At 44.6% G+C, this 17,089-nt stretch overlaps 1 protein-coding gene across 1 annotated transcript; it reads right to left on the bottom strand.

The window, feature by feature from the left end:
- Nucleotides 1-1,566: 1,566 nt before the first annotated feature.
- Nucleotides 1,567-15,755, bottom strand: LOC146172890 (ionotropic receptor 93a-like). The gene is made up of 5 exons (XM_084584425.1): nt 15,627-15,755; nt 15,300-15,444; nt 7,841-8,058; nt 4,063-4,346; nt 1,567-1,786 (listed from the first exon to the last, which is right to left on the bottom strand). Exons 1-5 carry the CDS (start codon nt 15,738-15,740, stop codon nt 1,567-1,569), a joined length of 981 nt encoding a protein of 326 aa, XP_084440551.1. The 5' UTR covers nt 15,741-15,755.
- Nucleotides 15,756-17,089: the final 1,334 nt, after the last annotated feature.

Here is a 17,089-nt window from a genome sequence, read left to right as displayed (position 1 = left end):
CAATAAATAGAATGATGGTATAGTTAACTGATCTAAAATGATCGAGCATGATAGCAACTGCTACCACCCCCTTTCAAAGGGGACGCTCCTATATTCCATCCATCAAGTGAATAAATGTTCAACTTCAGAAAGACAGCCTGAGAATGGTAACGAGTGTCACCACTGCGTTTCAAACAGGATATTCCAAACTTCTCTCCATCCATTTATTTAAACGGCAGTTTTGCGGCTAGTATGCAAATAAATACGCATGCTTTCTAGCATTTTTTTCTATATTTTTTTTTTGCTCCCCAAGGCATGGTCAACGCCAAATTTCAATGATTTTCAGATAGCTGGAAAATAGGTTATGACTCGGGATATACCGTATGTCCTCCCTATCGGTAATGGTATTGCTCGTGCAAACAAATGATTTTTGCTTACGCCTACTTTCCTTTTCGCCGCTTTTAGAGTACCACCGTTCTGTAAAGGATGTTCTATTTGCTGCATATGATAGTTTCTTATATATTCGTGGAACATTTAATAATGAGCGTTGACCGCTTTGCCAGGTATAAATCCTCTTTGTTTGGTAAGTTCAGATCTGCAGACCTTCCGTCTCCCATAATAATGATAACAATAATTGGTTCACAGGAAGGGAAAGGCGCATTATCTGTCACATTCCTGAATATTCAACCGCCTACTTTTACTGCGCACGCAGCAATTATATGTTTGAAATGATCATTGATTGCCTCTAGTTTGAAGACGTTTTCGTCAGTTAAAGCCGAATATTTGTTCTGCAGCGGTATCTCGAAATCTCGCACTTTAATTCGCAACGGTAATTAGTTGTGGAACGTGTTCCTTATCAGTTTATTCCGTTCTCTTCTTCAAATACAGACTAATTCGAGATCTTGTAACACCATCCTGTGTTAACTGCTTCGCACCTTTCCGGTGTCCTCTTCTTCGTGCATACTTCCAGGGTTGGGACACGATAATAAACCTATTTCATATTTAGTCTCCCCGATTCGAGCTTTTCTATGTCGACTTCAGAATATTTCCTTTCCTGAAGAACGTATCCGTGTTCGTAAACTATTGCGTTCTTGGAACTTTACTATAGTCACCCCCACTTTGTTATTGAGTGCGCCCATAGGTGCAGTATATTGTATGGACTTTGCGACTCACCTAATCAGTTGTCCCTTTCCCTCTATTGTATTAGACAGGCTTCTTAACATGTACTCGTAAGCTTCCATATTATATGAAAGACCGTCCGACACAGCCCAGTTTTAACCAAGCCGTGCGATTGTGCCTGCGAGCTCTATAGGGATAGTGTTGCGTATTCAAGATCCAAGTTACCAGGGCTCGATTCCCGTCTAACCAACGCTGTTTGCAGCTCCGGACCTCACCGTCATGTCAGGCGCTTTCGTGACGCCACACAACTCGCCGACCTATCGGAGACCGAGATATGTCCATGATTTTTGCTCGCCACGCCGACGCTAGATATCATGAGAAAAAAAGAAGAACATATTTAACGCTCTTTCGCTAATAGTTCTAGACGGCACAGCCTTGAAAACCACGTCATATGTAGAGCTATTTGCATTATGGTTTCTTCAGTCCGGCTCGGTTAACCACAAGCTCTACGGCGAAGAAAGCCAGGGAAAGCGTGAGTCCGAGTGCGAGTGAGAGGAATGCGCCTTGCATGTCCTCGATCCGATAAGCGGCGGCTTCTTCGGGCTCTTCCAGGTAGCACTTGGACGCATTAAAGATGTAAGGTTGCATCGGTCGCACTTGCAGGCCCATCTCGAAAGCCCTGCGAAGACTGAGTGGGAGGCAAGATACATTGTTGGTAGCAATCTGACACGAGATTGCTCGAAACGCTTAGCACTGTCATTTTGTATCTTTCTTGTCTCCTCTGAACATGTATGCCTTGTTTTTTTCCACATTAGCATTGCCAATGCTGCCCAATGCTGCAAAACGGGGGGAGGGGGTGGGGGGACCATGGGAGTGCGTGTGGCATTGACATCTGGCCATTAATTACCGCCTCTGGTTCCTGCGTAAACCCGTATATATATATATATATATATATATATATATATATATATATATATATATATATATATATATATATATATATATATATATATATATATATAGATATATATATATATATATATATATATATATATATATATATATATATATATATATATATATATATATATATATATATATATATATATATATATACATATGTATATATATATACAGGGTCTTGAATATTTGGGGGCTGGGATTTAAAAAATTCCTATGCAAAATCTACTGCCCCATTCGAGCTTAAATAACGTTCACAAAGTAGCAAAATATCGTCTACGTTATCTGATAAGTGATTCAGCATCGGTACTTGCCTATATTTTCCGAAATCGAGAAAAAACTGCTCTCGGTGGCGTGCACAATTTTCGCAGAAGAAAGTCGAAAAGCTATTTTGACATGATGCGTCATCTGTCGAGCATTGAGACAAGCTCCATCCCGGCCGTTGGCGCGCTTGCCTCGCTGCCCGACAGATGACGCACCATGTCAAAATAGCTTTTCGACTCGCTTCTGCGAAAATTGTGCACGGCACCGAGAGCAGTTTTTTCTCGATTTCGGAAAATCTAGGCAAGTACCGATGTTGAATCACTTATCAGATAACGTAGACGATATTTTGCTACTTTGTGAACGTTATTTCAGCTCGAATGGGGTAGTATATTTTGCATAGGAATTTTTAAAATTACAGCCCCCAAATATTCAAGACTCTGTATATATTGGCTGAGGGTGGCGCTGAGGCTGAGGGTGGCGCTGGTGAACACTCTCAAGGTTCGTATACAGACAACATAAATACCCAAGCAAGTAGCAGGGGGGGGACAGTGGCCGATGTAGCTCAGTTGGAAGAGCACCGGACGCGATATTCGGAGGTCGTGGGTTCGGTTCCCACCATCGGCACGTTGCTTTTTCTTCTAATTTGTGTTTATTTATCTTTGCCCTAAACAGATCACATTACTAATTTCTGTGATTATCAAAGTAAACATAAAAAAAGACATAAAGTACCATCCCCAACGCTTTCCTTGGCCTCGCCGACTGTTGGCTTCTTTCCTTCATATATATATATATATATATATATATATCCAGCAGAACTTTCAATGGGCCAGTTTACTGTAGAAAGTAGAACGTTACGATAAACGCGACTGTTGGTTTTCAACGTTTATTTTACAGACAGTTTCCAGAATCGTATTCCCTTTGTCAGGCCAGCTTTACAATATGCAATCATCCAGGTCCAAGAAATAGAATATATTAAGTAGGGCCCTTTATGATTTTATTTTTGAATGTCAGTCTAAGCTCATGCAGTACTGTGAATTATACGAGTATGATGATAGACTACATTTTAAAGGAGCTCTTTTCAGCTGGATTATGTTCTTTGTTGACAAGCGGTGACCCTTAATCTTGATAGCAAAGCCGACGACCTACACTCCTGGGCGGGTACCACTGTTGACATAATAAATGGCAATTTCCAGTGGCCCCTTCTATCTCCTCCCGCCATAATTTCATGCGAGGCTCTAGCATAGCGAATAAACCAGTAAAACGCAAGAGCAATTGCCTGAAAATAAATTAAAGATTGTCCCCTGGGAGCTGTCCTTGGGCCTGCTCTTGGCACAAGGTTTGCCCTCCTTCTTCACTTCGCTTTTTCTTTTTCTCTGGGCCCTGTATTGTTTTCCTGTGCATGCACCGCCCAGCAATCCCCCCCCCCCCCCGCCTGCTTTCCCCTTGATTCAATAAAGTCGCCGTGTGGCCCTCAAAAATAAAAACATCCATGTCCATAAAGTGCGCAAACTTTTCAGAAATGCCAAGGCGGTCTGGAGCGCTCTGTGAATCTACAAAATCAAAAGCTGTTTAAGCCGTCTAGGGACCGTATACCATCGCGATCGAATCAGAACTAAAGATTTCAATCCAAATTCTCCATTCAAGCAGCTCCTATTGGTTTCGTATCAAAAGAACCTGCTCCAGATTGAACAGGGGATTCACCACACGTTTGCGAAGGAACCGTCAAGTCCTGCAACGTACTGCGATTTTATGGTCCTCTTCACGGCCGGCTCCAAGCTCTTTCTGAGCATCATGCTGACGGGCTGCACGTGCAGGCTCTGGCGAGCCCGCCTGAAGCTGCACTGACCGCGCTGCGAGTAGCGCCTGGCCAGAGTGGCGTCTTGGAAGTTCATGTCGTAGATGACCACGTAACCACCGCGCTCGACCCGGTCGAACACCTCGTCCTGCACTGGCCCAGGAGGAATGGAGCCCGATACAAGCTCCACTTTTCTCTGGAGCTTCCTGAAGAATGGAGTCTTCGGTTTCTGGGGTTAGGCAAGAGGAAATTGGTGAATGAGTATAACGCAGCCGCCGTAAAATGCCTGAAACGCGGCTTTGATTACCTTTTAATTGAAACCACACGTCCAAAGTTTCTCTTGTGCTGCCCTGCTCGTTTCGTGACAATATTGCGCTAGGGGTATTGGGTCTCAGATTTACCATATATCAGTACTAAACGTTGAGAAAAATTCACCGAATTAGAAATGTTTACGTGAGCATAATGTTGAAGTGAAATGGCGTGAGAACTTTTGTGTTACCAAATGTATAGCAAGGTAAGGTTCTATACGAACCGCCCGGACAACATCTCAGAACACTAAATAGTGGCTCAGTTTTCCACAACTGCTTCTTCATCGATCCTGGCATCGTTGGGATAGTGGCATAAGAAACTCCCCGCTTTAGTTTCAGTGAATAAAAAGAAAAGAACTGTCTTTGCGCAGCTACCAATGCCCGGACAGTGCGACAAAACTTGCATCTGCACAAATATATAACTCCTGGCTCTCTATTTCTAGTACAAAAGCTTAGCCCTGTTTTTGTATTAATTCTTCTTTTGACCCTGGCCACGAGTACTTCAAACGCAAACTATCTCTGCGCCCCCCTCGGCGCCCTAAATGCAAGCTATATGGCGGAAAATACGCAGCAGGGTTTCAGGCCATCAGTGTCAACAGTTTCACGGCCATGGCGCTGGTGATCACTAGAACGAGGGAGGGGCTCGACACAAGATAATTAACTGGACAGTTTTGTTGAAGATCACATTGGAGGCCTTAGTGTCGACTGAGAAGCCTATAGATAGCATGAAAACGACCTACGAAAGCGGCTTAAAAGTGTTCGTTCTTCTCACTAGGCTATGTGCTACGGCGCGGCGATCGCCACAGCAAACTTCATTTCAGGGTGCCTATAGGTATGAAGCACAGGTCATGTTTTCTGCGCCCATAAAACTTGGCAGCATTTGCGCTAAGGTAGACCGAAAAATAAACGACAAAAAACGACGTGCAGACTGTGGGAGATAATGTAAAGGATAATGTAGCTTTTCTTCCGTGCACAGATGGAGTGGTGTACAGAGTGCCTTTTACTTGCGGCAAAGATTACATTGGTCAATCAGGAAGGTGTCTTAACGTAAGGCTAAGAGAACATGAAAACTCCCTAGAAAAAGCCCCGTCATCGAACCTGGCACTACACCACAAGTAATGTAGCCAAAAGCGCCCTTTGCATCCTCTTTGCACTCCCCTGTTCAAAGAAACTACAGTGTTGTACAAACACAGAGGTAAATTAACAAGAGAATTAAAAGAGGCCTATCTCATTCGCACGAATTTTGACACGTACGTAAGCATCCCATCTGTTATCATTCATCCCCGAGAAATCTCATATCTTGACAAAACTGGTTGAAGAGATTTGTTGTTTTATCTGCGAACATGTGCACTTGGTTGACAGAGCATTTTTGTATATATACGTGTCCTTTCAATAAATCATGCAGTTGATAGTCAGCGCTGTTCCCGTCTATACTCACTTGTCCCACCTTTGTTGCGTTGTATGTTTAAAAAAAAGCGTGTTCGATAAGGGGCGCACGATGTACCATGTGCAACAGCTAAATTCATGCTTTCGCATTTCTCAACTGAAGATTCTTCAGTGGTCTCGGAATTTTTATATTCTCCTAGGGCATAGCCAGGGTAAAAATGAAAAAAAAAAAAAAAAAAAAACGATGTTCACACAGAAAGCCTCCCAGGAGCAGGAATGAAATTAAGTGCGATATTTCGAAGAAAAACACATAATGTGTTCATCATGTGCTCAGTTATCTCGCGCAGTTGTAGTTTGACAGCTTTTTAGCTATACGTGCCTAATGGTGCCTTAATTTCCATTTTGATGGCCTTTGGTTTGCCGGCAGATGTTCTTCCTACCCAGGGTGAGAACATATCGCTGAACCCATTTCATGCGACTTCACCTCGACTCATTCAAGCTGCCGCTTATCAGAGAAGTAAACTAATCGAGAACGTGTTTCATAATTGTAGAAATTATAAGTAATTAATCTGTCTCGCACAATCGACGCAAACGCAGGATGCATAACTGAATACGCGAACGAATCGCCATATTTACTAAATGCGTACTCTTTGCTAACTTCTTGAAAATGTTTCACAAATTTTCGATTTTACAGGAATTGCACCTGGGTTAGATGGTGTATAGCTTTGGAAGGGGCGACAGAAAAAGCGCTTTTCCTGACATTTTCGTCAATGCGTATGTGTTTTTAGTGCGCATGTTTTCCCCTTACAAAGCAAAGCCACTTTCCACTTTAATGACACATATTTATACTGTCGTGACACCTAGAACAGATTGCCCATGCTCTCAACTTAATAGACACATAGTTATGCTGTTGCTAAATTGATAGTTGCAAGTGTCTCTATCAACCACGCGTTTTCTTCTTGATGCAGCAGAAATACTCTTGGTCATCTACGTAGATGAATATTTGACAATCATGAAGGAAAAAAGCGCGAAAATACACGAGTACAGTTAACCAACTCGCCCAACTATTGGCATTACTTGACAACTTGCCCTAAATTGCCTTGCTTTGCAGCGGCGAAACAACGGCGTTCCAGCGCATGTTATCAACGGAAGTTACCATATCAAATATTAATCAGCTTTACCTACGCTATAGCAATTGACCATCATTGCCCCAACCACACTGTCGCCAAAAAGTTATGCGCACTTTCTTGCACAGTAAAGTCGGCGCCAATACCATTATGTAAAATGTGTAATCTGAGTGGCTACGAATGATAGTGATCCGAAGGACGTGCTTTATAGTCCCCTCAAGGGTGGCTATTCTCATAAAGATCATTAATGGCATATATTCCATCAGATCTCCACACGCCTAAGAACAGGCACAACAGCAGCGTTGGCTTTATTGTGTGTATCGCCGTTTTCAATTCTCGAAGTCTGACACACCTAGATTAATCTTAGATGAACAGCTTAAAATGAAAATATTTGGACGTTGCAGTAGAACTTCAGGAGTGCAAACTGCTGGGCTACTTGGTTCATATTGCATAGAAAGGGAACCAGCGAATACAGACGCAAGACAAGAACAAAGAAGGCACACACCACCACGCTGGTGTGTGCACGCTGGTGTGTGCCTTCTTTGTTCTTGTCTTGCGTCTGTATTCGCTGGTTCCCTTTCTATGCAGTAGAACTTCAGCCCCGCGTCTCGACAATGCGGACAGTAAGAACTTGCTCATGAGCTCGGCACAATGTTACCTGAAGCAGCCACATCATGGTTTGAAAAGGGTAGAACATCGAAAAGTATTTACTTTTTCATCCTTCAAAGTAGCGTAAAAAGGCCACTGCAGTGAAATAGAACTCAAATTATATTATTTAACTACCTTTTCTTAGATTTCACACACTAGAAGCACACAGCTTCAAGAAAGGTCTCCAGCCACAATGGCAACCGCAGTTGGAACCACAGGGTAAGCACGTTTACTTAGGTCCCAATTGGGCTTACCATGACGAAGTCCTCGAAGCCAGTTTTTCTTTCCACGAGGATTTTTAGCTTGGGAAAACGAAGCACATCGTCGAGGGTGTCTACGTGGTCTTCTGTACCCTTGATGAGCATGGTGCTGACGAGCAGACTGCTGAGCAGAGTCACCAGAATGAAAAGGAACAGGCTCCACGAACCGAGCAGGATTCTGGTGGACACCTTAGCAACTCTCTCGTGATTGGCTGAAATACAAAACCAACTGCTTTAAGCTTCCGCGAAACCTTCCTTGTTTTATACCTGAGCGTATTCCAGGATTGTATTATCAATAATATGTATCATTCCCGAGTGGAGAAGTTCTAATTTATTTTCTACGAAAGGGAATGGGTGAACTTTGGCAATAATCTAATCTATGTCATGCACTAAAGCAAGAAAGCTTCCTAAGACGAATGCTACCTTTGCCTTACTTAACAAATTTGTTTTTTTACAAGCATTTCACATGAACATTGCGGGCAGACCTTGATGCATTACATCTCCGTCTTCCCCCAGCTTCAATGTTCATCTCTATTTTTCTCAACGCAGCGAAGTAATGCAAATACAGGCCGACAAATGTGGGCCTCGTCGCTGTCTCTGCATACTTTTTACACGAGCTATTTTCATATTGCCTAAAAGCATACTCTACGCGATTCTTCCTATTCGTATACTTTACAAAAACAACTCGTACAAATCGTATTTTGGGCTCCGGAGCACGTCGGCATTGCCGGGAACATCCAGGCAGATCTCATAGCTCGAGGTTATGCAAACCGAGGGAGGTCAGAGGCCGAAGAGACCGAGGCAGTGACTCGTACCTATGCAGATATTTTGGTGCACTACCAGTTGACCATAAGACGATTTCCACCACACAAGTTATTAAACAGGGAGCAGTCGGTGTCTTGGCGGCAGCTACAAATTCCTATCCATGCCTGTCTTTATACAGCAATATACACCCGACCGTATACAGGAACACATGTCCTTGGTGTGAACAGAAACCGACAATTCATCATATTGCATGGGCCTGCCAGAAAATAGATGCAGTGCCTTTAATTCACAACACCACACCGGAGCAGTAGGAGGCTGCGCAGTCCAGTTCGGAATCGAAGGACCAGCTTTGGGTGATTGAACGGGCCAGCCGGGCAGCAAAGGACGCGCGAGTCCTGTCATGAGGACCCAATGACGGGAGCCCTACTTTTTTTTTTTTTGCATTATATAAAGTTTGCTCTCTCTCTCTCTCTCCACACTAAGAAGGATCTTGGACTATAAAGACCCTGATGCACACGACTAAAGGCCGCACTTTCTATTCTAAGTATTCGTGGCGCCGCACCTACAAGAACATGACAGTTTTAGAGCGTAAGATCTGCTGCGCCGATACCAAACCTCAAGATCATCTTGCTCCGAACATTTGACCTTGAGCTCTCGCGACGTGCAGCAAACATCGTCTACATCGTCGTGTCCAAGCAAAAAAGCACTATGCTATCGCTTCTGCCGACCAGGCCTCGTGTAAAACTGCAACACACTGTCATGCTGTGCAGTATAAACATCGCCGTCTTCATGATGTTCCAGCTGCAAGACACTCTCGCGTTGTGCGGTGAACAGCATAGTCTTCATGAACTTTCACCTGCGTTGCTCCTTCTTTAAAATAGGTAAATACGTCATGCAGAATTATTTAGGCACATATTTATTATTTTATTCTGTCAGGCTGTCAAGACCACCAAACTACGAGAAACAACAATAGCCCGCTGCCGAGAAGCTTGCCAAGCTCGCAAGTGAGCCAAGATCGAAGCGATATCCGCGACTGCTGCTGCGGCGTATGACTAACGCTCGTGAAACTTTGTTCAAGGAAAGTTGAACCTCACAATTTTTTGAAGGACGGTATTATATAATATGGTTTGGCGCTCTATCTGCTAACTCTGCATATGATTCAGGTTTCTTCAACGCTATCGGTGCTGCCGCTGCTCGGGCCACGGTCCGCGCCACCTACTCGGGTTCCATTCATTGCATTCGAAGTTGCTGTAACTTTAGAAAATGCATTTTCTAAAAGTAAAATATTTTAACGAACTTTTAAGAACTTTACTATTTTTTGCTTGTGGTGCTAGCACAAGGTGGCCTTAGTTGTCTGTTTCATAAAGCTCAACCCAGCATCAGCTGAACCCAGCATACAAAACTTTTACCTGCACTGTACGGGGACACCACGCACAACGAAGTAGAAATCCGCGAACAGATGAGCTACAATGACGCTGCGCTTAGCCGTCCTATCGGTGTCACTCAATTTTCGGCGATTGCTGTCAATTTCAAATTCAGACACCTCAATTCAGCTTCAAAGGACGCACAGCTAATGAGCGATTCATGCAGTCAGTTGACGATGCAAGCACAGCATCCTCATTATGGCAATAAGGTAGAGCATCTGCCTCGAATTCGGGACGTATACGAGTTTCAATCCTTTTTGCCGCCGGGTACAAACTGTTTTTTTCAATGGGCACAAGATTTCTCCCATCCTGGTGATCAGCTCTTATGCGATTGAACTGCTAGGAAAAAGGGCCATTTACCAAAACATGGTCAAATATGGGCTTCTGCCGCAGGAGGTGGACTTATGGTTGTCCGACGATGGAACGAATCACTTGAGGATGGAAGAAAGTGTGTTCCGTAAGGTCGTCCTCCCTTAGTCATGCCCATGTAAGGTACGGGCCCGTAAGTCCAAGCCACGGGGCGGCTGGAGAAGGGGTCTAAACACGGGTAAGCCTTCTCCCAAAAGCCCCTCTGCGTACGCGGGGGGAGGGGGATTCGGACACCGGTTTAAGAGAGTCCGGTCCACCTAGCGACATTAATTTGTCCCTAGCAAACTATAGCAGTTTTTTTTTTCCCCCGAAGTTGGATGAATTAACGTTTGGCTGGGCACTGGGAGGGGTTGCGTCCTCCTCTAACCAAGCAGAATGCAGCCTCTGGCGACGACGTTTGGAGAATAAGGCTGGGGGAGCACTTGCGCGCTCGTGTAATCTAGTTAAACGGAGGCCACGCTGGTGGCTTCTCAAGCAATAGACGAGTTCCTCAGAGACTGACTACCTCTGCGGAAGCCTAACTCGCTAAAGCGTGTTAGACTCTCGGACTTGTGGACCGCTTCAGCGGGGCTTAGTGGAACACGTACTGAAGTCCTCTCCTATCGAGAAACCGGCCTATAGGATGTGACGTCGGGCAGTTTTCCATATAATCCAAGGATGTAAGCCGCTCCAGTTGGACCAGACCACTCCAACATTGCAGGAACAACGAGATCGTTCACTCGACGATGCAGTCCAAGGATGGGCTGTACCGGTTAAATCTGTATGCCTGGACGCCGCAGTAGAATTCCCGCAAAATTGTATGATGAAGAGTAGGGCAATCCCGTGTAACCCAGCCCAGCGAGGATACATGGTGGCCCCATTACAACCTGCCTTCACTCGCCCTCCGAGAAACCAGGATTGTCCCTCTGAAGCGCTGAGGCCTACAGGTGTCTCAGTAGGCTAAGAGAGTGAAGCCAAAGCGAAATCAGAACTGGTAAATGCACCCGTTGTGCTTCTGTTAGTAGGACCACCATAAGACCAGAGGGGTGGAGAATGAAACCTCCACTCTCTCTTCTGGTACGTAAGTTTCAACTCCTGGTTCCACCTACAGGGCCGGCGTCAAAACCAAGACGCTCAAGAAAATTTAGCAGAGTCGGGCTCTTGCTTTGAGCGCGGCACGAAGGAAGTTGCTGAAGTCGGGAACGCTACGGCGTCTGGCAGAGGAGTATGCCATGGAAGTGCACTGCGGAGAGTTGCAATCTCACCTGTACGAGAAGGTGGGTCGGACCCACACACGACCAACGCGGTGGCAGTAGTTAACTAGCCCCCCGCGCGCGGTGGGAGGGTAGTCGGCACGACCGTGTACCCGAGGGTGATCCAGCTTAATGCGTGCAGGAGCGGTCCCAGGCGTGCTAGTTCGCCCTATGTGTGGGACTTAGTTCCTGGGAAGGGACTTGACTTGACTGATTCCATGCATGCCATGAGGATGCTGTTTGGCGAGCTCTCACTCTTCTTGAAACGTTGCGCCGATGGGTAATTGATTCGTTTCGCCATCGCACAACGATAAGTCCGCCTCGCGTGGCAGAAACACATATGCGGCCCTTTTTTGGCACATGACCCTTTCTCGAACATTTTACCCCAGAAGAGCCGAGCACCAGGCCGGGGAAAAGTTTGTACCCATTGAAAATTGGGATATACAGCTGCATCAGTGATCGAACCTGGTAACCTCCCGAATGCAAAGTGGATGTTCCAGCACTGGTACATAGTCAGTTGAGCGTTCTAAGCAAAAAAAAAAAAATGCCTGAGTGAGAAGCATGTGCCTCTTGCGGATTTCTCTCTCTGTGTAGCAACGAAAGGAGATGCGTTGTTTGGCGGAGGGCTGTTGCAAAGGGCACCAGATAGCGCTACAAGTGTCATTGCTGGAGCTGTGGCTTGTCTTGCTTTGCTCCTGCCGCTACGGTGGAAAGATTAAACTTTTGATCGAATCAAGCAAGTGTCCGAAACAAATTTGGTATTAAAAATACTGATGAACCAATGTCATTTCTGTGCGAAATTTGAGCTACAAGGATTCAGCGGCTTAGCTGAGAGAGGCCTTCTATGTGCAACGTGCTGTAACAGGCTTACGACTGATGTACAGGCAGCAGCGAGGCACAACGCGATACCCGGTCTTTATTGCATCTGATCATGGCATACTAAACTCTCATCCACATTGCACGTAATTACAACAATAATTTTTACTTATGACGCAACGTTCTGTTAATTGACCTTTAGCTTCACCACTTTCGGCAGCATGTCCTGCGTTGCATAAGACCAAGGCGTAGGCCATGCCTCAACATCAAGATAAAAGACCACTTCCTACAACCGTACATTGTTTGCTTCTTTACGGAGGAATATGTCCTTGGCACTAAGCAGTGCCATGGTAAGCTTCACCTCCCTTGATGCTGTGCCAGTGGCCTTGTACATTTGACATGCTTCGTTATTTAATCGGACAATTTTACGAGGAAAACAGGTAGGGATCGTCAGACCACCTATCTTTTCTCCTTCTTGCCTATAGCATTATTTCGTCTCTACCAGCACAATTTATCGGCATAAAAACTTGAGCGACTTGCACGTGGACTAAAACCTAACAGCCCCTACCTTTGTCCTTAGTCCGGCATCAAAATCTTACCTTTTAGGTACCGGTAGGTTATACTATAATATATAGCGTAGACTTGGGCAGTCAGAGTCTCAATGCTAATTACCTGAGCAAAGCTAAAGGTAAAAAAAAAAGCAGCTAACAACCGCCATTTCTGTTGCTACAAATTACGTATTTCTTGTCTCTCGTTCACACAATGCCCCAATATCTAACCAGTTCGCTATCCGCGTTATAATTATAAATATTACACTTGACTCGAACGAATTATACTGAAACTCTCGCAGTAAGGCAGGGATTACGTACAAACTTGGAAGAACGCGACTGTTTCAGATAAAATTGTCTAGTGAAAACCGGGTTGCGCTTAAATCAGACCGGCATTGGAAATGCGGCAGTTAGGTAGAGAGAAGATTTCACCTCCTCCCTCATAATTGTACTCAAGGTACGTGCTAATGTGGGACATCTTTGGCAGACATGTCTGGATCTAAAAATATTGCATAAGACGAATAGGGAAGTAACGCAACATTCCCTCAACCCCCAATATCCTGCGTACGTCAGCAAGCATTCGTTTGTTCCGTGTGCACAATATGCTTTCTATTTCAGCCAGTTGTCCCTCAAGTGCACTTGCCGGCATCTAACGAAGCAAAGACCCGCCAGCAGGAGTATTTCGCGCGCTCTCTGCGTATTATATTTTTTCTCGGGTGACACATCCGCTGAGTGGGTTTTGAGTATGAGCAAACGTTGTGCGCATCAGCCGTGCTGTGTGCTGTTTCATTTCTTAACTTTTTGCAGCACTTGTCTTCCCTGAACAAGCAAAGGCATTAAAAACTGCCACTTGAACTGAAGGGAAGACTTCGAAGAGATTCCCCTGTTTTTCTAGCGTTACCCGAGGTGTTTTTAGAGCCAAGAACAAGGCGTGACGTGGAGATATTTGCGTACGGTTTCACGCGTGACAATAAATGGTAAAATTAAAAGCAGCCTACAGTTTAAAGCGAAGTGCAGGGTTTGTCGTCAAAAACAGAGTGCCACTTAAGGAAACTTCTGGAAAACTTTCCGCTGCTTCCAAGGCGTAGGCCATGCCACAACATCAAGATAAAAGAGAAATCTTTGCGCCACTATATTTTTTTCTTCTTTACGGAGGAAGGTTAGAAGCCTTTTCACACACAAAAAAAGTCCGCTGAAACTGCAACGGCGCCGAAAAACGTTATCAGGCGTTGTCTCTGTTAAAACTAATTTTGTGCTTGGCCAGCGTCACGACGCATTAAACCGTCGTTTGACGGCATGCCATTAAAACCTACCTAATCTAGTATGAGAGCACGGACGTTTTCCTGTCTTGCTTGTTTTAACTGGGTGTAGTTGCTGTTTTTTTCATGGCTTACATGGCACGAGCTTTCTGTGGCTATGAGCCTGGTGCGTATTCTAGTTCACTACACTGGTGCGCTACACTTTGAGCTCTACATACAGCGCCATCTGGGAGTCAGCGCTTGAAATGGCATAGGTTTAAGCGTGGCCTTTGTGATCGGCCCCTGCGCAACTGATCTTGGAGGACACGGGTTTAATCTTACTTGTGGTGCCTTATGGGAGCCGCACTGTGAAATGGCGAGTGCATGGTTATAATAAGCCAAAGCACCCACCACGGTGTCTCATTGGTTAAGACACTCGGCTACTGATCCCGAGTACCCAGATTCGAACCTGACTGGTTGCCATCCACTCGAATGTCTTTTTTTTTTTTTTTTTTTTTTTTATTGTGAAAGCACGACAAGAGGCCATGGTTATTATTGGCTCCCTCGCTCGGTCTTTTGGCGAACTTCTAAGACCCATCGGGGGATACTCGCGCGTGGAGTCGCAATATCGGGCTTCGTTTGAATTGTTCTACCAGTATTGGTAGAGTGTTGGCAATATGCGGCCTTACACAGGGCCGGAGATCTCATGTTGTGTCTAGTTGGTTTGTTTTTCTGTGCGCGAACTTTAGTTATTCTGTGCTTATAATAAACTAGCCCAACTTCATCCCGTAATGCAACCCAAAATGGCACCGTCATGAACGCTGTGGGGTCAAACAACGAGAAAGGCAGGTTGTTCATCATCATGTCTCATAAGGATAAGGCTTATATAATCGTCACGTACGCTCTTTGTGTCTCGTATACGATTAAGGCTCTTCGTTAGAAACAGAGAGAGAGGAGAGGAAGAGAGACATTTAAAGAAATCCGGAGATAAAGTCCTTCTTGGGGGCACCCAATGAGCGAGCTACTTTTTAAACTTGAATCCAAGGGCGGCGTCGCCTTACCTGATGTGAAGAAATATGTACAGCAGAGCCACAGACTTCTCCCCCATTTTTGAAGCAGATTCGTTTTGCTTTTCTGCTGAACACAGCTGTCCAAGGTAAACATAGCGGTGACAATTACCATGGAGAGGAACAAGCCTAGCCACACCTGAAAAGAACACGGGTCGTTAAGACTTCGACTGGACATCTGCTCGATCAGTATGACCACCAGACTTAAATAATAGCTTCAACTGCAAACATTCTACTGACTTCTGCAAATACGTCCGCTTGATGTATACAGCTAGCAGAGATTCTGGTATAAATAAAATAATTAACACTCTTGTTGCTTACCTCGAAGCTGAAGGCCATAGCGAATCCGAAAGGGTCGACATATTTTCCTGGCTTTGTAGTCATCATAAACATTTCCACAAAGACGTACGAAGGCGTAAAGTCGCCCATCTCCATTCTTTCTATTGTTTGCGACACTGGTCCTACAAACATGTCGCTTTCCTGCAGGAAGATAATCGCCTCGTCAACTTTGGTTTCAATGCGACAATCCCGGCAGCGAAAATGCCTCTAAAGAGAGAAAAGGACACCTTAAGCTCGATATTTTTACTGCATAGAAATCATGGCTCAACAGTTTCTGTTTCCGCAAGTAACATTCCAAGCAAACTTTTCCGCAAGCGGTAACTACTTGCAAAACAAAACTACTATCTCCTCGGTATCATTTTAGAAATATTTAGGTTTTACAATTTCCAGCGACCTCAGATGGCTTTCACACATTACATCCTTTACTGGCGAATTTAATCGCACCCGTGGCTTCCTTTGGCGTAACCTAGCTCAGACACCTTCTCCCGTTAAGAGCTAGGTCGCATAACTCTTGTAAGACCCAAGCTGGAGCGCACTTCCGCTTTGTGAGACCCGTATCTTCGAAACCTAATATCTACCACTAAAACCGCCCAAAACCGTGCAGATATAGAGTCATCTTCTCTGAAAAATCTCCCGATAATAGTGTCACTTATCTAAATGTTAAAGCATGTCTCCCAGGCTTACAAGTGCGCAGTAAAATATCTAGACGGTTTATTTCATAAATTTCATCATGCCGTACACCTAGCCCTGAAGTCATCACACCGATTTACCGGACATCCAGTCGCATCAGCCAAGCCATAAACGTTTATACGCCACATGCCCAAACAACAGCGCATCTAAAACAAAAAAAAAAAGGTTTTAAGAACAGGCATCGACTGGAACGATCTTCCCGCTGATATTGCCTTTAATTCTAATCCAAACCACTACAAAACCGCCATTGGACAATTTTTCTGCTAGTCCTGTTCATTCTGTAAAGCCCACCCCTACCGTAGGACACCTCACTCTGGCGGTCTTTGAGGTGTTAGAAATAAATAAATAAATATGGTGGGACGTCCACGAGCGATAACGGATGACCTCCTACGCTTTGTTTCTTTGCAGCATCCAGTAAATTTTTTTCACATGTTTTGCCCTTGTAGTATTGAAATTTGCTTCTTGGCGGCACTTGTTATGCATTCAGTAATTATTTAGTGCGAAAACGTACTCAACTTTTTCGTCAATAAATGTGGGACTTACAAATGAGAAGCTGCGAGTATTAAAAATTTTACTGAGCAAACTCAATGCCGCGCCCATAAGGAATGTCAATTAGTGCAAAATGAGCGTTTTATTTATTCTCTTTATTTAAACCTAAATTAGGCAAGCGATGTGCTGCACCTAAAGTACAAAGAGCACTCTTATCATCTTAGGTTTAGAGTAAACTTAGTCAATATTTCCGCATCTCTCTTTGA

Source organism: Amblyomma maculatum, chromosome 11 (genome assembly GCF_055883805.1).
Source record: "Amblyomma maculatum isolate TAMU_Amacu chromosome 11, ASM5588380v1, whole genome shotgun sequence".
Lineage (NCBI taxonomy): Eukaryota > Metazoa > Arthropoda > Arachnida > Ixodida > Ixodidae > Amblyomma > Amblyomma maculatum.
Note: the sequence above shows the minus strand (reverse complement) of the source record. Positions and strands in the feature narration are given on the sequence as shown.